Genomic DNA, 23,157 nt, shown 5'->3' with positions numbered 1-23,157 from the left:
GCACACTGAGCTCATGGCGGGAGATAAGGTGGGTTTGTGGGACAGCCCTGAGGGGTATGTCTCCTGGGCTTCTGAGGTTGGGGACAGTGCCAGAGCTCAGGAGACATAGGTGGCAAGCAGCCCTCCCATTCCCTGAGAGCACTGTGCCTGTTCTGCATCTGTGTGGGCACCAGAGGAGCCTGTCTGCCCCAGGAGGGATTTGAAATTTAGTGGAAGCCAAGCTGAGTCAACTGTGCAATGACAGGAGGACAACAGGGGTGTTGGCACAGAGAGATTCCACATGGTAGTGCTTCCCAGTGCCATCTGTGCCTTACTCTACCAGTCATCTCCTGCTCAGGGTTCTCTGATCCAGCTGTTCTTCCTGGGACTTGGCTACCCGCTAAGGACTATTCCCAACCTAGAATGCTGGCCTCTCCTGCAGCACAACTGCCCACCCCCAGGCCCATCCTCACCAGTCCTTGGCACTTGACTGACCAGGTGGGCCTGTGGTGTCTTCGCCTGTTCACAGTAGAGGCCCCTGGGCCCAGTGTTTCTCCTTCGTTCCTTCTGTTCCTTGCCCCCTTCGCTTTTCTTGGGAGACAGAAAAGCCCAGTGCCTTCGGCGGAGCTGAGATGAAAGCATTGCATTCTCTCAGGTCTTGTCCTACGTGAGTGTGCCAGCCCTACCTAGCCACTGATCCTGGCTGGGCCTTGTGGTCGATGCTGGGACTTATGGCTGGTTGTTGGCCTGTTTCTGACCTTCCTGACCATATGTAAACACTAGAGTTGACACCAGGGTCTGGGGCCCTCTGGAGCTGTCACTGGGCCAATGCCAGGACCCTGAGGAGGCTCACTGCCCCAGCTGCTGTGTTTGGTGGCAGTCACTTTCTCATAGCCTTAACTCAACATGCATTTTTCCTTCAAAACTTAAAGTAACAGAGATGACCATGAGTGAAACATAGTGTCGGTTGTCATAAAGGGACGGTAACTTCACAAGGAAACTCAGAGCACAGAGGCGTCATCACACCATTGGTCTGGGGACATGGAATGGTGTTTGGGCTACCTTTGTCTTAACAGCCAACATCAGTGAGTGTGGAGGGTAGAAGATGTTCCCAAACTTGATGCTCATTCTGATGAGGCTTCCTCTGGGTGTTGGGAGGCAGGTAGGGCTGCTTTGTCCCCTCCCTCTAAATTCACACCTAAAGTCAGCTCCAGCAGGTCCTCGGGCAGCAATTGGGATGGTGAAGTGGATCAGAACGATGATGCCTGGGAATCTGAGAAAAGGGCAGGACTCTGGGGCCTGGGCTGGTTCTAATCTGGAAGTGTCCTCTCAGTGTGGACCCCTAGGAGAGTGCAGGGAATTGTAGCCCAGCCTAGGAGGTTCTTGAGGCTAGGGTATCAGCCCTTCCTTCTGCGTTCACAGCCTCCATATAATGGGACATTCAGGGTGACATAAAATGTGGCTAAATTCTTTCCTGATTGGGAAAAAATAGAAGAAATCACTTGGGGTGGAGGTGGGGAGAGAGGGGCATCTGTAAAGATGGAACTGGAAGAGAAAATGGGTCATAGGCAGAAAATAGAACTGTCAGGCAGGAGCGTCTATGGGGCACCTTCTTTTCAGTTGCTGTGTGGGTCCCCTGGGTGATAGACAGGGCTGACCCAAGGCTCAGCCTTTTGCTCTCACCCTGGTGCTGCATGGCTCATTTTGTTAGAGTCATTTTCTGAAATGTTTTTGAAGTAATTGCAAACTGACAGAAAATTTGCAAACATGGATCAAGAATTGTTTGAGATGATATCACAGCCTGATACCTTGCAACCTGGGGTTCGCTGTGTCAGCTTCCCACAGACAACGTTTTTCCCACATAGCTGCTTGGGCAGTCAGAACTGGAGTGCAACTCAGCCCCACTCAGGGTCCTCGGTGGTTCAGCAACACCTTCACTGCTGGTACTGATCAGGGTTGTGTCTGTTTTCAGGAGTCTGACCCTGAAGGGCACAGCCAGCCTGCCACATCACTCAGTTCCCTCTCAACCCATCAGTGTGTCTGTAAGAACACTGGGCACAGACCAGCCCACTAAGGACTCTCCCTGTGATCATGTGGTTGAGGAGTGTCGGCCAGGGAGCAGTTATCATTAATAACTGTTTTGTAGGAAGGTACTTTGGAACTATGTGAATGTTCCAGTTTCATGAAATTTTCTATTTATTTCTTATCTCTGAACTCATGGTTTGGTTTTACTCAAAAGATTATATGCTCCATTGGTGAGTTATTTCTTATTGTGAAACAAATGACCTGACTTTGCACTGTGCCCACACAGTCCCCTCCAGCCTCCAAGGTCAGGAGTCCAGGAGTGGCTTAGCGAGGTGGTTGGGATCTGGGTCCCTCGTGAGGTATGGCTGGGGTTCGGCATCTCAGCTCACTCACCTAGCTGCTGGGGAGAGGCTTAATTTCCAGCCAGGTAGGTTGTTTCTCAGGGCTATTCATGATGTGGCTTCATGTGAGCCAGTGACCCACAGGAGGGAGAGAGGCAGAGACAGAGACAGAGAGAGACTGAGACAAAGAGAGCAACAGAGAGAGAGGTAGAGACAGACTGACACAGAATGAGAGAGATAGAGACACAGAGAGAGAGAGAGAGACTGAGACAGACTGGGAAAGACAGAGAATGACAGGCAGAGAGATAGAGAGACAAGCAGACAGAATGCACATCCACGGACTGGCCCCCCCCCCCCTTTGTGTAACCTCATACTGACAGTGACACCTGTCACTCCTGCCACCCAGACCATTTGTGTTCCTCAGGTGTGCATTTGCGGACATGTCCTTCAAATCATCATAGTGTCACTGTGTATTTTGATGCTTAGAATGTCCCAGATTTGGCCAGTGGGTAGCCCTGGGTGCTAGCTTTTGTGTGTTCCTGCACGTCTTCCATTCTCTACACATGTCTTCACTTTCTGGTAGAAGGAGATGCCCAGGCCCCCTGTCCTCTCCCTGCTGAAATCTCAGTGGCTGAGTTTTGGCGTCCATGTGCTGTTACTCATATACACATATACTGCTGTTGACATTTGTGTGTTTGTCTGTTGTACATTGAAAACTGGGTAGATTGGTGGGGGTGAGTGTTCTTCCAGGGCATTGGGAGTATTCCTGATATTGCACAGATCCTTGACCAGCACCAGCAGAGGTAAACTCTCTGCTTTTCTCCTTTCCACGTGGGGATCCCATGCTGATGACAAAGAATCTGGCTTCCCCTCTCTTGTGGTTTGGTCATGAATCTCCTTGGAGATAGCCATGATGTTTCCTGGGGAGGCCTGGCTTCTTTACAAATGCTCCCCAACTCTCTATTGGCTAAATCAGGTTCATAATGTTGCTAGGCATGGTACACACTTTCCTGGTCTTAAGCTACAGAATGTGCCTTTGTCCCCGGTCTCCTTGACTTCTCAGGAGAATGCTGAGAACAGCATTGGTCTCTCACTTTGTTGTCCCTATCCACAAGCATGTATATTTTTGCCAGGACCACATTTCCACCCTTCGGCAGCCTAAGTGTTGGGCTCCAGGAAGCCTCAGGGTGTAGATGGTGGGCTATTCCAGAGTGGGAGGCAGATCAGGGTACCCCTTTCCCTTTGCTCATTCAGCCCATGTTAATGCAGGTTCAGATGGTCACTCTCCCTGTGGACTTACAGTCAATGGCTGAAGGTTACATCTTTTTTTTTTTTTAAGATTTTATTTATTTATTTATCTTTAGAGGGGAAAGGAGAGAGGGAGAGAAACATCAATGTATGGTTGCCTTTGGTGTGTCCCCTGCTGGGAGTTGGCCTGCAGGGAACCGGCCTGCAACCCAGGCATGTGCCCTGACTGGGAACCGAACCGAGATCCTCTGGTTCGCAGGCCTGTGCTCAATCCACTGAGCTACACCAGCCAGGGCTGAAGGTTACATCTTTATGAAATGGCAAGAGCATCCTTAAAAAAAGGGAGTGAGGGGCCCTGAGGAGGGGACTTTGGGCAAAGACTCCATAATTGGTGGGGTGGTACAGGACAGGCTCAGCAGTGGGGATGTGTGGATGGTGATGTGCGGATGGCGATGTGTGGATGGTGATGTCCCAATAATGACAGGTGACTTCCTTTGCAGATCGAGTCGGGTTTCTTCCATGAGAGCGATATGAAGATTGTGGCCAAGTCCATCCGTGACCGAGTGGCATTGATCCAGTGGCGGCGGGAGAGGATCTGGCCAGTGCTGCAACCCCAGGAGCAGCAGGACACAGGCAGCCCTGATAAGGCCAGGGGCCTGCATGTGCCCTTGCAGGTCCAGGTGACTTATCATGCACAGACTGGGCCACTGGAGCCCGAGGAGCCTGAGGCTGACCAGCACCTCCTCCCCACCACGCTGCCAGCTAGTGCTACCTCACTGGCCTGTGAGTGCTACTCTCCCCACACACCCACCAGCTCACTCTGTGGGTGTGGTAGATTGGTGTGGGCGAGTGTTCTTCCAGGGAGGGCATTTGGGAGTATCCATGATGCTGCACAAAAATTTGTGACCACAGAGGTTTAATGCTTGCTGAAGTCTAGCTTCTCAGGACAGGTGGGGACAAATGTGCAAGCAGACCCAGATCTCCTGTGCTTAAAGCCAGTAGGGATTGGAGCAGCTCCATTGGCTACTTACCCCACCTGAAGAATACCAGTCTCAGCATCATGGGGCACCTGAGGGTTGTTTCTCACCCTGGACTCAGCACCTGGTGGCATCTGTGCCAGGACACTGTCATCCTGGGGGACCAAAAGTTGAGAAGTCATGCTGCTGTTACCTTTGTCTTCAGGAGCATCCATTCCCAAGACTAACTCTATTCTAGTGTCAAACCTGAGACCCTTGGTTCATTTCTTATGAAGGTTACTGGTGGGTAGTGGGATTGCTTTGTACCTGTCTTCATCTCAGACCACTGGAAGAGTCTAGACAAAAATATGTTCAGCTATTGCCCTCAAGGGTCCCGAAAATGCAGTGTGGAGGCTGTGGCCTTTTCTGTCTCTGAGAAAGCACAGGGAGTTTCAGGGCTCTTCAACCTGCCCAGCCCACTGTTTCAGGTTGTTCAGGTGGAAAGACTAAATAGTCTGTTTGATTTATTTAAGAGGCACATCCTTCATTTACCATTAAAATAGCTGAATATTTTTCAAAGGTGGCTATTTAAGACTAGTGGCTGGCTGTCACTTTGAGACAGTTTGCTTACTGTTTACTTCTTTCCAACCTACTCATTCTTGTTTTGGAGAACAATACTGCTACATCATCATGTTCCATTTTTTTTTAAGATTTTATCTATTTATCTTTAGAAGGGAAGGGAAGGAGAGAAGGAGAGAAGTATCAATGTATGGTTGCCTCTCGTGAGTCCCCTGCTGGGAACTAGCCTGCAACCCAGGCATGTGCCCTGACTGGGAATCGAACCGCGATCGTGTGGTTCGTAGGCCCGCGTTCACTCCACTGAGCTATGCCAGCCAGGGCGCTCATGTTCCATTTTATGATTAACCAAAAAAATTCATTGAAGAGCATAAACTTTTTGTAGGAAAAAGCATTATATACTTTAAAAATGTAATTGTTGGTTGAACAATTTCTAGGATAGGAATTAAAAATTGCCTTTCGTTGTACTTTGAAGAGACACAGTATAGGACCTAAAATCCACTCCACTGTGGTAAGATGTCAGATTTGACCCACTGTATAAACAGATGAGTTCAACAGATGAGTTCACTTCAGGGTGGTCATTTGTCTGCAGACTCTTTCCTGTCCGACTCAGGATTCTGTGTGCTTTGTGTGGTAGCCATGCTTCTCTGCCATGAGAAACGTTTAGGGATAGAATGGTTTTACCCATTTATTATAATTTCTTTAAAGTTGGCAGTATATTCATATAATATACAGTTAAAAAAATCCAAGAACAAAAGCCAGTTAATTTTCTTCCCTGGAGGCCACTGGTGTGGCCTGTGTTTTAATTAACTTCCAGAGATAACCTACACATGTAATTATTCACATGCACGCACACATACACTCCTGCACACACACCCCTGCGTCTCCCTGTTTCTCAACTCGGAGCACCCTGCATACTCTCAGCACTTGCTCTAGGTCAGAATAGAAAGCCTGTGCACAGTCCTGCCTCCGGTCACAGTGCCTGTGGATGGCTGGAACACCCTGTACTTCATGAAGGTGAACTGATAGGGACATTAGGCAGCACACATGTCACCAGAGAAAAGGCCTGATCATAGGTAACACAATGGGCAGACACATTGGCAGGTAGAGCAGACATATTTTATGAGTCTTCGTTATGTGTCCTTTTAGTTGCCCACTACGGTCCAGCCCAAGCTCAATGACAGGGCTTGGTCCAGCACCCAATGGCTATGATGAGAAGGTAATTTGTTGATAGTTTAAAAACTTTTTAAAAATTAATTTTAATTATACAAATAACACTTTAAAAAATTTAAAAGCTACCTAATACAGTTAGTTTGCTGTATGTGACTTTTTTAGTAATTAAAAAGAATTTTTTACAGATTTTATTCTATTTACTTGTTTTTAGAGAGAGGGGAAGGGAGGGAAAAGGGAAGGAAAGGTCAGTGTGTGGTTGCCTCTTACGTGCCCCTACTGGAGACCTGGCCCGAGACCCAGGCATGTGCAGTGGGAATCGAACCAGCGACCCTTCAGTTCACGGGCCTTGCGCTCAATCCACTGGGCTGCACCAGCCACAGTACCTTAAGTGGAATTTGTCAGGTCTTCTCACATTCTGTTGTGCAACTCTTCCTCTCTCTGTCTCTGTTTCTGTTTCTATCTTTCTCTGTCTTTTCCTCTGTCTCTCATGCACTTACTCTTTCTCTGTCTCTTTGTCTTTCTTTGTCTGTCTGTCTCTTTTTGGTGACAGACCCTGCTTCTCCCTCTCTTCTCTCTGTATAAGTGGAAATGATTACCAGACACGTCATTAAAAATCAGAGCTACTTGTTTAATTGGTTTTGTATAGTCAAACCTCAACATTCTTCTGTCTTCTAGGTTAAAGAAAGTTATAGTCAGCCCTGGGAAAAATTATTTTTATACAAAACTGACAAAATTGCCCTTTTACTTTATTTGTTTAAATAGCAAATGGACATAGTGTTGACTATCTGAAGGGTGTCCCCCTGTAGAAATAGCCTAGTGTTCATAGGTGACAAATTGTAATGTTTGTGTAGCTTTTGGAACTTGGAAGCAATAAACTGGAAGTGCCATTTTAAATAGGTTTATGTTTTTCATTTTTTACTGGCACAGCCACACAGGTGACCTGCCCTCTAAGTATGTCTGGTCAGAGGAGCCTGTGGACCATGTGGGTCCTGTCTGCTCCCTCCTCAGCTGCCCCCCACCCCGCACCCAGGTGTGGGTGGCTGCATCCATTGGCCAGTTTCACTGGCTGTGCTGGGCTGACTACAGGTGAGTCCATGGAGTATCCAGGACTTGTCTCATGGCCTTTCTGTGGTGTGGGAGCCTTGTCAGCCCTGTTTTCCAATCTAGTTAGATCTGACCCATGACTTGAGATGTTTTTGGACTCAGATCTCCCGCTTTAGACCCTTTGCCACAGTAATAGAAGGTGGTCAGGGTCTTGAGACCTCCTCCCCATCATAAAACACAGGTGATAATTGATTGGAACTTTTCCTAAACATTCCAGACTCCCAAGACCCCTTGCACCTTTGAAAAGCTGAATGAAGTTTCACTTTTAAGGCCAAGTTTGGTTCTGTGTGAGATGAGGTCCCTGTCTGAGCCATGATGGAAGCAGCTGGCTTGCCTTTGAGGATTGCGTGAGGTGCCCTTCTGGAATCCGTGGTGGACCAAGGCACCCTCTCCAAGTGTTAGGCAGTGTGATGGGCTGCCAGGGCCATCTCTGGGTGGTGTTTTTAGCCCCTATACTGCTCTGTAGTTGATTATGTAAAATGATGCACATTCATTACTTACATGATCTGGAAGCACAATCAAGTGTTTGTTTTACAGAAAAAAAACATGGATGAGCTGAGCATTCATGTATGAGCCCACATTTGCATTCCCTGAGCCTTGTGTAGAATGCCATGGGGGTGATGTTTGGGGTCCCCAATCTGAGCCGTGCCTTTGTCCTCCCCAGCGGACAGCACATTCGACAGCGGCCAGGGCTCCACCGTGTACTCGGACTCGCAGAGCAGCCAGCAGAGCGTGGTGCTGGGCTCGCTGGCAGATGCAGCACCGCTCACCGCCCAGAGTGTGTGCAGTCCCCCCGTAAGCATGAGCGAGGGGCCTGTCCTGCCGCACAGCCTGCCCTCGCTGGGGGCCTACCAGCAGCTGGCCACGGTGAGTCAGAGACCCCCATCCACACAGCCTGGAGTGTGTAAGAGGCCATCTAGGCTATGCTGGCCAGTGGTCAGTTTCCAGCCATACAAAAGCAGGTGCTCAGGAGGTCCATCCTTGTCGTTAGCTGGAGCAGTCTGTGACCTACCCTGAGAGACCTGCCTGGTGAGAAAATACAAAAATCAGAGCCCAGTAACACCTAGTGTGTGTAAAGCTGTGATAAAGCTATGGGACCTCTGGCAGGATCCCACCCTCAGACTTAAATTTGAGGTCCCAATTTCTGTGCAAAAGTTACAGAAAGGCATCATTTAGAAGAATGAAAACTGATTTTATCTGTCCAGCTTCACTGATAGGGTCTACATAATACCTCTCTACTGGGTATTACACAACCATTAAAAGTTAGAGGTGGGGAAGGGGTTGAATCATGAGAAACGTTTTCAGTGATGTTTAATAAGCAGAATTGAAAGGGCCTCATGCTTATGTCTGTGGAATGATTTGTAACCCTAATAAATGAAATTGCTAGGTGAAAGGTCACATTTGGCATATATTTTTCAACTATGATTTATTTTTAATGCCAAAGAAAGCAAAGCAATTACTTGTTTTGCACTCCTAAGCAGTCAGAGAGGTTGCTTTTGAAGCAGGTGGTGGAATGGGGTCCAGAGGGAGATTTCGATCTCCTAGGCCCAGAAGCTGGTCAGAGCCAGTGCCCCTTCCTGTGGGAGCTACTCCTGCCTAGTGCTCTGGTTCCCCGGGCTCTCACTCAAGCGTCCACCCATGTACTCCCTCCCTGTGGCCACTTTCTGGGTACTGCAGCCTGACTACCCATCTCTCTTCTCTCCCGTTGTCCACTCAGGCTCAGAGAGTCCCTTTGGAAAAGCAGTGGAAGCATTTGCCTCTGCTGATCAGAGTCCAGGACTCATTGGCAGTTAACATTTGCAGTTTTACTTGTCATGAAATGAAATGAAAAACAGTTGTAAGTGGCATGAGCAGGTTCTTTAGGAAAAGGCTCCTTCTTGCTCAGAGCTTTGTTTCTTGGCTTTGGGTTTACTTGTGCTGGAGCTGAGCAGGTCTTCAGCCTTCCCAGGCACAAGATCAGAGAATGGCCAACCCACAGTGGGCTCTTGGCCTGCCTGTCTGGCAGCCCTCTGCCTGTCCCAGCTTCTGCTTACAGACTGGGAAGGCCAAGCACAGGGAGGTCAAAGGCTGGCCAGCCAGGATGTACCCCAAGACTCGACCAGAGCACTTTCTCCCATTTCTTGCCTGTTTATGCCAAAAATAGCTTGGACAGAAGGGTGGGGACTGCAGGGAATCTCCAGGGTGCACCCGGGTCTCCTGGAGAGGGTTTTCATCATGATGCATTTCCAGAACCCATTGAAGGAGGAGAATAGGGCAAAGGGAGTGGGAGCAGAGCCACTCTTCTGGGGCCTCCTGTGCTTAAATCTCAGTGGGCTGGGGCTGGAGGAGCAGGTGCACTTGACCACTCATTCCTCACCTTGCCTCTGGTAATGCACAGACAGGTTTTATCCCACCTGTGCTGCTTTTCATAATGTTTTTGCTGTGAAACATGGAAACAGCCAATAACAGTTTTCAGATGACAAACTACTATTTCCTGATTCATCCAGAAAACCTCCAGTGAGAGACCTTTCCCTGTCACTGTGGAGAGCCAGGTCCTTCCCTCAGTCATCTCTGTGTTCAAGCCTATTTCCTCCACCTCCCCACCTTCTTCTCACTTCCCCATTATTTTGAAGTAAATCCTAGACAGAAAGACATTTTGCCCATAAATGTTACAGTCTGTATCTTTGAGTTTTGAAAACAAAACCCAGTACCATTACTGCACCTAAAAATGAATAAATTAGCAGCAGTTCTGAATAGCATCAAACACCTACTGCTCAGATTTCTGACTCTGTGCCATTCATTGTCTGCTGCAGCCCCATTTCTCTGACCCCAGCTCTGCAGAGCGCCCCTCTGTCCACTGCAGGCCCGCTGTCTTGTTTCCATGTTTCTATATTCTGTGAACGTTTATATACTATATGTGTTACACAGTCTATAGAGAGGAAGCATATGTGTTTGTATCTTTGCCCCATTGGTATCATAACAAGCATTTCTCCACAGTTCCACAAGCCCTTATAGTGGTCTTTTCTCAGTGTTGCATAATATTCTGTGGTGCTAATGTTCCAGAACATGGCCTTGGTTATGAGGAGTTGTGACCATTCTTGGTATAGGGACCACCACACCTTCCTTTTGCAAGTCATGTTCCTAGGAAAACCATCTCTGACAGGACAGTGGACACAGGGAGTAAGATGTATCCCTGTGGTTGTCAAGCTCGTGGCTGGGTGGGGGTCCTCAGGGCAGGCACTGAGTGTGGCACCTGATGCTCTTTGCAGCCTGGCCTGTCAATGGGCTCTGTTCCACTCCCCACTCTTGCTCTGCTCCCACCACAGCATTTCCCAGAGCCAGCCATGAGCTTTGCCCCTATGCCTACTGGCCCAGGCCAGCCCATGCCCTCAGGCTACCAGGTGAGTGCAGACTGCCCCTCCTTGTGACCACCATTGGTGCTTTAGTGTCCCCTGACTATTTTGGCTGGCCTGGTCCTAGAGTACAGATAGGAGTGGGGGGGGGCGGGTCAGTCTGTTGTGTCTGCAGAAGTCATGACCCATGTCACTTGGAGGGGCCTCATTCCCACATAGCAATTCTTACAGATATGCTTGTCCTTGGGTCCTTGCTGGGTGTGCACATGCACCCATGTATGTGATTATGTGTGCAAGTGCGTGTTGGTGGGTATGCATGCATGTGTGCACACTCACTCGTTGATTTTCTCTGTCATGTCTAAGCACCTGGGGCATCTCTCAGCAGGATGCTGGTCTAAGAGAAGTTCCTTCTCCCTCCAGCCTCTTCCGCTGGCCCAGCCAGCACCCCTGCCACAGGTCCTGGGCCCGAAGCCTGTGGGTCCTCTCCAGTCCGTGCCCACCCATCTGCCTCCGTACCTGGCTCCAACCTCTCAGGTGGCCCCGTCTCAGCTGAAGCCCATCCAGATGCCACCAGTGCCCCTGCAGCCACTCACTCAAGTCCCTCCACAGGTACCTTATCCTTCTTGTTCTCTATCCTCCTCTCTCAGTGGAGGGTGCCTGCTCCCCTCTGTCTGTATCGGTATATCTGGGATGGAAAAAGCTAGGAAAGAGTTGTGAATACACAGCTATAGTCACTGCCTATCCTTGGAGCCATTCAAGGCCATACTGACCATGGCTCTTTAGGGGCAGGGGTGGGCAGTGTCAGATTACTAGTGACTTGATAGCACATAGTTGGTGGTCAGGTGCTATTGCCCAGGCTAGTATCACTGATGGTCATGGGGACAGCTTTCACCTCATGGTATGTCACATGTGTCACAGTCCTATGATGGGAAGTGCCACTTTATATGAAAGGTGTGAGTGTCTGTGAGGTTTACCTCAATACCCAGAAGGTTCTTACCTGTCTGTTATCACCTGTCACCTGACCTGGTCCTTGTCATGTCATGTTACAGTTGCTTTCACTGTCTAGTTAAGCCACCACCTTGCTTGTTAGTGGTCATGACATTTTGTTGCTTTTCGAATACACAAAAGTCAGTCTGCACATTTTCACTGCCTTGAAATCATACATAGTCATTGATCATGTGATGCTTGTGTGCCTGCCACCAGAAAGGCTTTATTTTAATTTTTTAAAAATCTTTTCCTGAGGATTTTTTTTTTTTTTTTTTTTTTTGCTTTTAAAGAGAAAGAGAGGAAGGGTCAGGGTATGGGGGGAGAGAGAGAGAGAAAGAGAAAGAGAAACATTGACTGGTTGTCTCTCATGGGCTCCCTGATTGGGGATCAAACCTGCAACTCAGGCATGTGCCCTAACTGGGAATTGAACCTACAACCTTTCAGTGTATAGAGCGATGCTCGAACAAATGACCACACTGGCCAGAGTGAAAGGCTTTATTTTAGAGCAACAGTTTTCAACCTTTTTATCTCATGACACACATAAACTAATTACTAAAATTCTGTGGCACACCAAAAGAAACATTTTTTGCTGATCAGACCAAAAAAATAGATAAAATTTTAATCCTTTTATGCCAGGTGGCTATTGTGTTCTCTGTTGCTATTTTTTTTATTTGATAATGTGAAGTAAAAGAGGTCAGTGCCCCTGACTAAATAGTTGGGTATTGCATATTTTAAATATTCTTGTAGCATGCCAGTTAAAAATCACTGTTTTAGAGAGGAAACTGTTGGAGAATCCTCTGAAGTGTTTAAAGTGCAGAGCCCATGAGATATAGATATCGTTTGTTTTCTATTAGACATGGAAGGTTTGGGAGCTTCCACTGTGTGGAGTGGAAGCCCTTCTCCCCGAGTCCTCATGGCACAGCTATTGTGGGGCCTCATAGCTCTGCTTTCCCCAAGAGAACCTGACAAAGAATTTGGTCTGTGTGAATTTATGCATATTGGGGAGAATCAGGCAAAGTAATTTCAGATATTTGGGGCCTGTGTGGTGACTCTAACTATCCTAGCCTTTTTGAAAGGAAAGCGAAGCTGGTAGTCACTGCTGTGACCCCTTGGATCTGAGCTGCGCCACCCATCCTTGGAACCTTCATGGTGGTGCCTAAGGAGGCTCTCCCACAGGTTCTTCCCTCACCCTTCTGCCTTTCCTTCTCTGGTTGAACATGTCATGCACTTGGTTTCATTTAAATTGGGTTTACCTTTGGGTTCCCTCAGCAGCAGCTGCATGGAAGTGTCTCAGGCAGAACCTGCGAGGGTTGTGGCTCTTCTTGTATGGGGCAGGCATGCTTCCAGTGGGGCTGAGCCCTAGGCAGCTGACAGACTCACGTCTCTTTCAGATGCCTCCACTTCCTGTCATCCCACCAGTCGCTCCACTCACCACAATCGACAGCCACCCTACAGCCCTCTCCGACCTGCTGGCTGCGAGTGGGCCTGCTGTGCCTCCTCCATCTCAGTATTTCTCACCTACCGTGATCTTGCCAAACCTTCCGCTCAGTGCTGCTGCCCCCTTGTCTATGTCACCAGCCATGCCTCTGCAGGCATTGAAGTTGCCCCACACTGCCGGGGCCCCACTGGCTGTGCCATGCCAGACCCTTATGCCAAATGTGGCAGCTGCCACCACTCCCGTCCCTCTGCTGGCTGTGGCCCCACAGGGCACGGCTGCCCTGCCCATCCATCCTGCCGTGGCCCAGCTCCCGGCCCAGCCTGTGTACCAGGCAGCCTTTCCACAGATGGTGCCCAGTGACATTCCCCCTTCTCCCCTCCACACGGCACAGACTGTGAGGGCCACCCCTTTGCAGCCAGCACCCCCCATGCTGTCGCAGCCCCAGCCGCCAGCCATCACCCACCTTCCTGAGCAGACTGCTTCAGCCCCCAGAGTGGGGAGCCAGGTAATCCACTTGCCAGGAAGACCTGTTTTCCAGGCACTGGGAAGACCCCTTACTACCAAGAGAAGCAAAGGTCGGTGGGCTTGTGCTACTCCTCAGCACTTTGAATACCTTGAATGGAGAGCGCTGGCGGGGTGGGGGGGGGCGGGGTCAGGTGAGCAGGTAGTGCCATCCCTCAGTCTTGGCTTCTTGTTGTGGGGGAGTCTGCTGTTTCCTCCCACTCCCAGCAAATATCAGGATCCAAAGGTTCCACCGTGGGTCCTTCCCAAGAGTTAGTAGCATCTGCTCATGGGGTGTTTCCCAGCCTTGCCGGGTGTTGCAGCACCTGCCCTCGCCTAGGTGGGGCCTGGCAGCCTCCATGCAGCGGTGTCAGCCCATCTATGGGAGCTGGGGAGGCTCACACTGCCCTCCTTGTCACCTGTCAAAATGAGGTAGGTAGATAACCCCCATGTCAGCAGTGAAATAGGGCACCAAGTTTCTGGGAAGGTTGGTCTATTAGTTGTGGTCTGGGCAGGGCTTGGGGTACCTGACTGCTGGTTCCAAGGAGGTCATGGTAGGCAAGGATGATGTCCTAGAGTCAGGAGTGGACCTTGGGTAGCTCATCATGCTGACAGTGAAGGAATACATGGACATGCACTTGGCTGGTGGGTGAGCCTCCCAGTGGCTCCACATACCTGGGGGCAGCCCCAGCATGTGGAGCTGCCCCAGTTTTAGTGTCAGGGCTATTATCCAACCTTCTGTTGAGAGGAGTGGTATGGGACATGTCTCACCTGGACGCTCTCCCACCTGGCCCTAAACCTGAATAGCCCTGTGCCTGTGGACACCATTTTTTCCTTTTAAAGCTTAGGTAGGCTTTTCCTGTATAAGGTGGGGTGGATAGCCTCCCTCCTTCCCCCACCCTTTTAAAAAAGATTTTATTTATTTACTTATTTTTAGAGAGGGGAAAAGAGGGAAAAAAGGAGAGAAACATCAATGTGTGGTTGCCTCTTGTGGGCCCCCAGCTGGGGACCTGGCCTGCGACCCAGACATATGCCCTAGACTGGGAATTGAATTGATGACCCTTTGGTTCTTAGGCTGGCACTCAATCCACACCAGCTAGGGCAGATGCCCTCTTTTGGTTCTGTCAGGAACATTCACCCCAAAGCTTGGGAGGGTGCCAGATACCCCAACTCATGGCCACTTACTGCAGTCTGAACTTATTCCACGTCCTAAGTGAACGCAGATGGTCCTGAATGTGCTTCTTGCTGTTTGAATCCCAGCAGGAATTTGTGCTTGGAGAAGGAAGGGAAGGTTTCTGTTGACTCATATGACTAATAAACGTGAGTGTGAAGAGGCAGAGCAGTCCAATGCCTTGACTGAGAAAGCACCTGGACAGGTCATCAGAGTAATGTACACTTATGGGTCAGGGCCATTTGGTTAAACACAGGCCCATTTGGAGGTTTGGGGTCTGAGGTCTCAGGGCCTGGACAGGCACCTTGCTGCCTGTGTTGGCCTGGCACACTATTGGCACTGGGTTGTTTGCTCAGTGGCCAGAGAAGATATTGTACACTCAGAGGTCACCCTCCAGGCCAGTGGTCTCCCACTGCTGGCTGAAAGAGGGTCTGGGTTTTATTGATGGGTTGCACCAACCATCCCATAATCTCTATGGTTGATCAGTCTTGTGCCAGCAGGCCCAGCAGGGGTCATTCTGTTTCTAACGACATCCCCAAAGGGCAGGATGGAGTCTTCCACATTTTTTAGTTGGGGCCCTCCTTCAGCTATTGGCATTTCCACCAAGAGCTCAAAAAAGGGAACAGCAGGGAGTTGAGCCCAGTTCCCTGGTTGCCCCAAGGAAGGCTGAGATCCAGTGCCCCTCCTTTAGGAGACGGGGATTGGGGAAGTGTTTGGTCCACTTAGGGCTTCTTAGCCAGACTCAACTAGATGTGCATAAGTGAAGTGTGGTTTTAGATTAGAATTTATACAAGTGGCAACTCAAGAATGGCTTTTTGTTATTGTTTCTTCTAAGACTGTGTAAAACATTCTCTGAGGCTAGGACTTGCCTGTGCCAAGTATGGGTCTGTTAGAGAGATACAATTCAATGCCCACACCCCAGGTGTGCTCACCTGCCTGGACAGGGAATCACCTGCTATGCCCCAGGATGCCCAGGGCCCCTCAGGGATGGCAGTGGCACCCTGACTTGCATCCCTGTCTTCTGTGCTTATAGATCCTGCTTGGCCACCCACCTCCGTATGCGGTGGACATTACTGCCCAGGTCCCCACCGTGCCCACTCCTGCTGCCATCCTCTCCCCACCTCTGCCAGAAGTGCTGCCACCTGCCACCCCTGAGTTCCTGCCTCAGCTTCCCAGCTCCCTAGCTCCCACAATGGTGGCTGCTGCTCAGAGCTTGCCCATCCAGACCTCTGCGCTGCTGCCACCTGCTAACCTTCCACTGACCAGTGGGCCTGGGATCTCCAACCTCTGCCCAGCTGTCCAGTTGGCCATGGAGTTGGCTCCAGAGGTGTGTGCCCTACCCTTGGGGCTAGGCCTTCAGCATGTCACCTTGATACCTGGCTCCTGGGTTTGGTCTCCGCCCTAGAGTGGGGAGGGTGGAAGTGTGTGCCTTGGGACAGCCATGGGTGCCCTTCTTATCTTCCTCCACTGTCTGTAGGTATCACATTTACTTTAAATGCACCTCCAGGTGGAAGGTGTGATCTTTTACACATAGATTTAGGGAACTTTCCCTTGGAGGTGATGGGAAGGCCTATGATAAGCCTTCCTGGGTCTGTGTGCTTCTTTGTAAGGATGATCAAAGAGGGTTACCACATTTGGGAAAGGGAGGGCCCCAGATTTTCAGAATCTACTTGGCTCCCACAAGATGAAAACCCTCACACCAGCTGCCTTGTGTGGTCTACTTGCTAAAGTCAGAAGAATCAGGCAGTGGGCTGGGCTGGGCTGAATTGAGCTAGCTGCGGCTGTGGTGTAGGGGAGCAAATGTCACCCTTTCCATGGTTTTATTTCAGGAGCAGGCCTCACAGGACAAGCAGCCTGGCCTTCTGCAGAGCTGTGAGAGGTAACAGCTCAGCTGGGATGGGGATGGCATTGCCCATGGGCCAGCTTAGCTTGCTTATTGCTGTGTCATAGGGTTCTTGCCTCGCTTTCTCCTCTTGTGCCCCTCTTCTAATGACATCAGCAGTTCCCAGCCTGACCTGGTGGAGCCTCAGGGAGTTCCTCTAGAGCCTGTTAGCGCTGGCTGAAATTGGCTGTTCAATGCTCCAGGGTGTGTTCTGGATCTTAGCACTGGTCTATGTGCTGAGGGTGGTCCAGGTCAGAGACTGGGGACCAGGGCAGCGTCCAACTCACACCACTGGTCTCCCAGTGCCTCACTGCTTGGCACCTGTAGTCGCCCAGTCATGGGGCACATTGAATTTGGGAGGGAATTGGTCAGGAAGTGACCCTGTGTCCCATCCTCTAAGTATGTCAACACCAAGCTCACTGCTTTGCAAGCTGTCCTCACATCTGCAAAAGCCTCATGCAGTTGGCATGTTCTAGTTGCTGCTGCAAATAGGGAAACTGAGGTATCAGAGAGGATTGTTTCTTAATTTTGATTTTTACTGTGAGCAGGTCAGGAGGCTGAAAGGACCAAGGTCCTGGGTCAGAAAACCCGTGCAACCCCCACAACCTTGGCTCTGTCCAGGATGGAGAGGAGGTGCTCTGGGTTGGGGGTTTCCTTCCTAGTTATGGCTGGCTTCAGACGCCCTGGGTTTTCCTGCTGAGCACACCCAGATGTTAAACCTTTTGGCTGTTTCCTGAAAAGCTATGCTCCCCAAATGAGGCCGGATTGCAGGTTGTTTTCATGGATAAATTAACATTCTTAGTTTTCCAGCAGCTATGGAGGGTCCGATGTCACTTCTGGAAGAGAGCTGAGTGACAGCTGTGAAGGCACGTTTGGTGGGGGGAAGCTGGAAGGCAAGCCTGCCCGAAAACACCACCGCAGGTCCACACGCATGCGCTCCCGCCAGGAGAGGGCCAGCCGGCCCCGGCTGACCATCCTGAATGTGAGGAGACAGGTGTGGTGGGCTGGCAGGTACAGGGTTGGCTGGGTGCGGTCTCCTACCAGGTCTCATTTCCCTGGTGTCCTCTAGGTATGCAACACAGGCGATAAGATGGTAGAGTGCCAGCTGGAGACACACAACCACAAAATGGTGACATTCAAGTTTGACCTGGATGGGGATGCACCCGACGAGATCGCCACCTACATGGTAAGTGGGTGTCCTGCCAGGCTGACTCTATAGCTGCACATCTCCTGGGTTGGTAAGGCTGTCTCCTCCATGCCCTTTGGGCATTCAGCTGCTTGCCCTGCTTGTTATCAGCCTTTCCTAACCTCTGGCTTCAGCAGGTAGCTTCCTGCTGCTCAAGCCATGACTACTCTTGCTGAGCTTTGTAGCTGTGGACTCGGGGCCCAGGCCCCTGGCTGTGTCTCCACACTGGAGTTTAGTGCAGAGCAGAAATCAAGCAAATCAGTGAAGATCCGAAAGACCAGTGGCATGTTCCCACCAGCAGGATGTGTATATGTTGCAGGTGGAGCACGACTTCATCCTGCAGGCTGAACGGGAGACATTCATTGAGCAGATGAAAGATGTCATGGACAAGGCAGAAGACATGCTTAGTGAAGACACAGATGTGGACCATGGCTCTGACCCTGGGGCAAGCCCACCACCTCTCAGCACCAGCAGCCTGGGTGCTGGAGAGGTGAGTTGGAATGCTGGGTTTTGGGAGGGCAAGGGCCTGCCTACGCCCCAGCTCCAGGCTCTGAGGACAATGCTGGGACATTGCTGGTGACTGGAGGAGTCTGGTGCGCATGCAGAATTGGGTGAGGTGGCTGGGCACAGGGTGCCCTCAGCTTAGTTGGAAATGCCCGAGCTCCAGGGCCCTCGGATGTTTTGAGGCCCTGTTGTGCTCCCATTTCTCGGACCATGCAGTCTGCTGATATCTGACCCTTTACCTCCCTCAGGAGAGTCGCCAATCCCAAGCAAACGCCCTGGTGTATCAGCAGAATGGTATGTCGTCTGCCTCCAGGGCCATACCCCCACCAGGCTTATCTTATAGGAGGCATTTCTGTCATTGTTCCTTCTCTCTCCCAGTAGGCATTTGATAAAAGACCCATTGAGCATATTGTCAGAAGTTAGGCCATCACACTGAGGGGCTGTTGGAGTATGTATATAGTGCCCTCGCCTTCCCCCTGCCTCCAGATGTCTGCCCTGTCTCATCCCAGATGTTGACTGAGCATGGCATGGACTTGCCATTGCCTGCTAGTCCCCAGCCAGCATTAACCCTTTAGTGGTAGTACCTTGGGTGTCCTGGGAACTAGGCCCATGTTGGGGGTACTTGTTAGGGCCTCTGGCTGCCAGCAAGGAGCCCATGAGTGTGCTGCATACCCCCACACTGGTGTGATATAAGTTCCCCAAACTTTACATGACCTAACTTTACATATATCAAGTCTGGTGCCAGTGGTGAGGGTCATGCCGGGAGAAATGTACCTGCTCTTACCAGCTGTTTTTGTCCTGCCCTTTAGTCCTACACACTGGGAAGAGGTGGTTTATCATCTGTCCAGTGGCTGAACACCCAGCTGCAGAGGCCCCTGAATCTTCACCCCCACTTCCTCTGAGCTCCCTGCAGCCAGAAGTCAGCCCAGGTAGGAGCAACCAGAACCCCTAGTCTTCCTGTCTGGTAACTCAGCACTCCTCTCCTGTGTATCTCTCTGCATCACTTGAGTTTTACTCATGCGAACACAGCAAGGATCTGGTCCTGCACTGCCATTCCAAAGCCCAGAGCAGCCTGCAGGGCTGTATTCCTCTCTAGGCTTTCTGCCAAATGAGCCAAGTCAAGGCAGCACTCCTGCTTGGGGTTGCTGGTCACCTTTGCTGTGGAGGTGACACACATGGGCTGCACATGTGTGTGCTAAAAAAACCCTGCCCTTACTCTTTCTTACCAATGTCATTTTGAAACTTTTAACTCCCTCCCCCTTCCCTCCTCATTGCTCACCTACAGGGATCCCCTCTATATTCTTGTTTTGGGGAGAGATGGGAAGTCCCTTATAGTGCTAAGACTCTGATTTGAAATTGTCATCAAGGAAAATGACAGGGATATTGATCTTCACTTGTGTGAACAGATGCCAGCTTGCCCTTGGGGCTGTTGGTTAAGTCTTGATTTTTGTGGTCCTTTAGGGGGTGAAAATAATCACTTAAAGAGATTTAAGGTTTAATTCCCTATAAGCTGGCAGGGAAAAAGTTGCTGATTATATAACTTGACCTAACTTTATGGTACAGTAGTCCTCCTTGTCTGTGATTTTCCTTTCTGTGTTTTGAGTTACCTGCAGTTAACTGTGGTCCAAAAATATTAAATGGAAAAATTCAAGAAATAAACACTCTGTGAGTTATTTGTTTATGTTTTTGTTTTTAATTTTTATTGAATTTATTGGGGTGACATTGGTTAATAACATTATATAGGTTTCACATGTACAGTTCTATAATATATCATCTGTATGTCATACTGTATTTTCACCACCCCAAGTCAAGTCTCCTTCCATTTATCCCCCTTTACCTTATTCTACTTCCCCCTACCCCTTTCTTTCTGGTGATCACCATACTGTTGTTGGTGTCTGATGTGTGTTTGTCTGTTTATGTATTTATTTAAAATGTATTTTTATTATTTCTATTACCATTTATCCCCTTATACCTTCTTCCAACTCCACCCACCCCCTTCCACCACAGTCACCTCACTGCTGTCAATTCCATGAGTCCATTTTCTTTTTTGCTCAATTCTTCCACCTCCTAAACCACCCCACACCTAGAGCTGTAATCTTGCTCTCTATCTGTGAGCCTGTCTCCATTTTGCTTGTTAGTTCAGTTGTGCGTGCTAAAAAAACTCTGCCCTTTCTCTTAGATTAAATTCCACATATGAGTAAAATCATGTGCTACCTGTCTTTCTCTGACTGGTTTATTTCACTTTACATGATGTTCTCCAGGTCAATCAATGCCATCACAAAGCATAACATTTTCTTCATTTTTACAGCTGAGTAGTATATTATTGTGTATATGTACCATAGTTGTTTAATCCACTCATCTACTGAGGTCACTTGGGCTGCTTCCAAATCTTGGCTATTGTAAATAATGCTGCAATGAACATAAGTGTCCATATATTTTTTTCTAATTAGGGTTTCAAGTTTCTGTGGATAAATTCCCCAAAGTAGAATTGCTGGGACATGAGGCAGTTACATTTTTTATATTTTCATGGTCTCTCCAGACTGCTTTCTACAGTGGCTGCAACTGCATCCCCACCAGTAGTGCAGAAGGGTTCCCCTTTCTCCACATCCTCAGCAACACTTGTTGCTTGTTGTTTATTGATGATAGCCATTCTGACAGGTATGAGGTGATTCTCACTGTGGTTTTAATTTGCATTTCTCTGTTGCTTAGTGAAGTTGAGCATCTTTTCGTAGTTTGTTGGCCATATAAGTTCCCCAAAGTGTCATATATCAAGTCTGGTGCCAGTGGTGAGGTGCCACATATGTATGTGTTATTTGGAGAAGCGGCTATTCAGGTCCTTGGTCCATTTTTCAGTTGTTTTTTTTTTTCTGTTGAGTTTTATAAGTTGTTTATAAATTTTGGATATTAACCCCTAATCAGATATATGAATATGTTCTCCCCTTCTGTGGGTTGTCCTTTTATTTTGTTGATGGTTCCTTTGCTGTTCAAAACACTTTTAGTTTGATGTAGTCCCATTTGTTTATTTATTTATATATTTGGTTTCCTTGCCTGAGGAGATACATTAGAAAAAATATTGCTATGGGCAGTGTCTGAGATTTTACTACCTATGCTTTCTCCTAGGATTTTTATGATTTCAGGTTTAAGTTTAAGTCTTTAATCCATTTTGAATTATTCTTTTTGTGGCATAAGAAAGTGGTCTAGTTTCATTTTTCTGCATGAATCTGTCCAGTTTCCCCAACACCATTTATTGCATAAACCATCTTTAGCCCATTGTGTATGTTTACATCCTCTGTCAACTATTAGTTGACTCTAAAGGTGTGGGTTGATTTCTGGGATCTCTGTTCTGTTCTATCGTTCTGTGTATCTTGTTATTATGCCAGTACCATGCTGTTTTGATTACTATGGCCTTACAGTATAGTGTTATAGTAGGTAACTAGATTCTTCCAGCTTTGTTTTTCTTTCTCAAAATCGTTTTTGCTAGTTGGGGCCTTTTTTGGTTCCACATGAATTTCTGAAATATTTGTTCCAGTTCTGTAAAATATATCATTGGTATCTTAATAGGAATTACACTGAATCTATAGATTGCTTTGGGTAGTATGGACATTTTAATGATGTTGATTCTTTCTATCCATGAACATAGTATATGCTCCCAAATATTTATATCTTCTTCAATTTCTTTCTCAGTTTGTTATAATTTTCTACTACATGTCCTTTACATCCTTGGTTAGATTTATTCCTAGGTATTTTATTCTTTTTGGAGAAATTGTGAGTGGGATTGTTTTCTTAATTTCCCTTTCAGATAGATCATTATTGGCATATAAAATGCAGCTGATTTCTGGATATTAAATTTGTTCCCTGCTACTTTACTGAATTTATATATCAGTTCTAGTATCAACTTAGGGTTTTTTATGTACAGTATCATGTCATCTGCAAATAATGGCAGTTTTACCTCTTCTTTTCCAATTTGAATGCTTTTTATTTCTTGTTATGAGATTGCTGTGGCTAGAACTTCCATCATTATTTTGAATAAGAATGGTAAAAGTGGACGTCCTGTCTTGTTCCTCATCTTAAGAGGAACACTGGTAGTCTTTGCCTGTTGACTGTGATGCTGGCTATAAGTCTCTCATATATGGCCTTTATTATGTTGAGTTGTGTTCCCTCTATTCCCACTTTGCTGAGAGTTTTCATTATTAATGGGTGCTGTATTTTATCAAATACTCTTTCAGCATCTATTCATAGGATCATGTGGTTTTATTCTTCATTTTGTTTGTATAGTGTATCACATTGATTTGTGAATCTTGTTCCAACCTTGTATCCCCAGAATAAATCCCACTTGATCATGGTGTGTGATTTTTAAAAATGTATTAGTGGATCCAGTTTGCTAATATTTTGTTGAGGATTTTAGCATCCATGTTCATCAGAGATATTAACCTATAATTTTCTTTTTTTCATAGTGTCTTTATCTGGTTTTGGAATTAGGATAATGCTGGCCTCGTAAAATGAGCATGGAAGACTTCTCTCTTAAAATTTTGGGGCCTTTGAAAAGGAGAGGTGTTAATTCTTACCAGAATGTTTCATAAAAGTCACTCCATCCAGAGCTTTTGTTTGTTGGCAGTTTTGTGATTAGTGCTTCAATTTCACTAGGTGTTATCTCTGTATTCATAGTCTCTGATTCTTCCTGATTTAATTTTGGAAAATTGTATATTTCCAGGAATTTATCCATTTTATCCAGCTTGTCCAGTTTGTTGNATGGA

At 48.1% G+C, this 23,157-nt stretch overlaps 1 protein-coding gene across 12 annotated transcripts in view; it reads left to right on the top strand.

The window, feature by feature from the left end:
- The window catches only part of WNK2 (WNK lysine deficient protein kinase 2), a 140,877-nt gene that overhangs the window by 41,705 nt on the left and 76,015 nt on the right, over positions 1 to 23,157 (top strand). For 10 of the 12 annotated variants that reach the window (XM_037041319.1, XM_037041366.1, XM_037041347.1 and 7 more), the window contains exons 8-18: positions 4,094 to 4,376; positions 8,067 to 8,269; positions 11,155 to 11,343; positions 13,113 to 13,664; positions 15,865 to 16,158; positions 16,661 to 16,710; positions 17,527 to 17,707; positions 17,783 to 17,899; positions 18,219 to 18,389; positions 18,652 to 18,697; positions 19,213 to 19,332. In XM_037041319.1, coding sequence (XP_036897214.1) covers positions 4,094 to 4,376; positions 8,067 to 8,269; positions 11,155 to 11,343; positions 13,113 to 13,664; positions 15,865 to 16,158; positions 16,661 to 16,710; positions 17,527 to 17,707; positions 17,783 to 17,899; positions 18,219 to 18,389; positions 18,652 to 18,697; positions 19,213 to 19,332 — 2,206 coding nt within the window. The remainder of the gene's footprint in view (positions 1 to 4,093; positions 4,377 to 8,066; positions 8,270 to 11,154; positions 11,344 to 13,112; positions 13,665 to 15,864; positions 16,159 to 16,660; positions 16,711 to 17,526; positions 17,708 to 17,782; positions 17,900 to 18,218; positions 18,390 to 18,651; positions 18,698 to 19,212; positions 19,333 to 23,157) is intronic. The other 2 variants (XM_037041356.1, XM_037041328.1) reach the window with 1 other exon arrangement.

The sequence above is a fragment of the Sturnira hondurensis genome, unplaced genomic scaffold, assembly GCF_014824575.4.
Source record: "Sturnira hondurensis isolate 20B ecotype Veracruz unplaced genomic scaffold, ASM1482457v3 Scaffold0000460, whole genome shotgun sequence".
In the NCBI taxonomy this organism is placed as follows: domain Eukaryota; kingdom Metazoa; phylum Chordata; class Mammalia; order Chiroptera; family Phyllostomidae; genus Sturnira; species Sturnira hondurensis.
The sequence above is the reverse complement of the archived record's forward strand: the minus strand, read 5'-3'. Positions and strand labels throughout refer to the sequence as shown.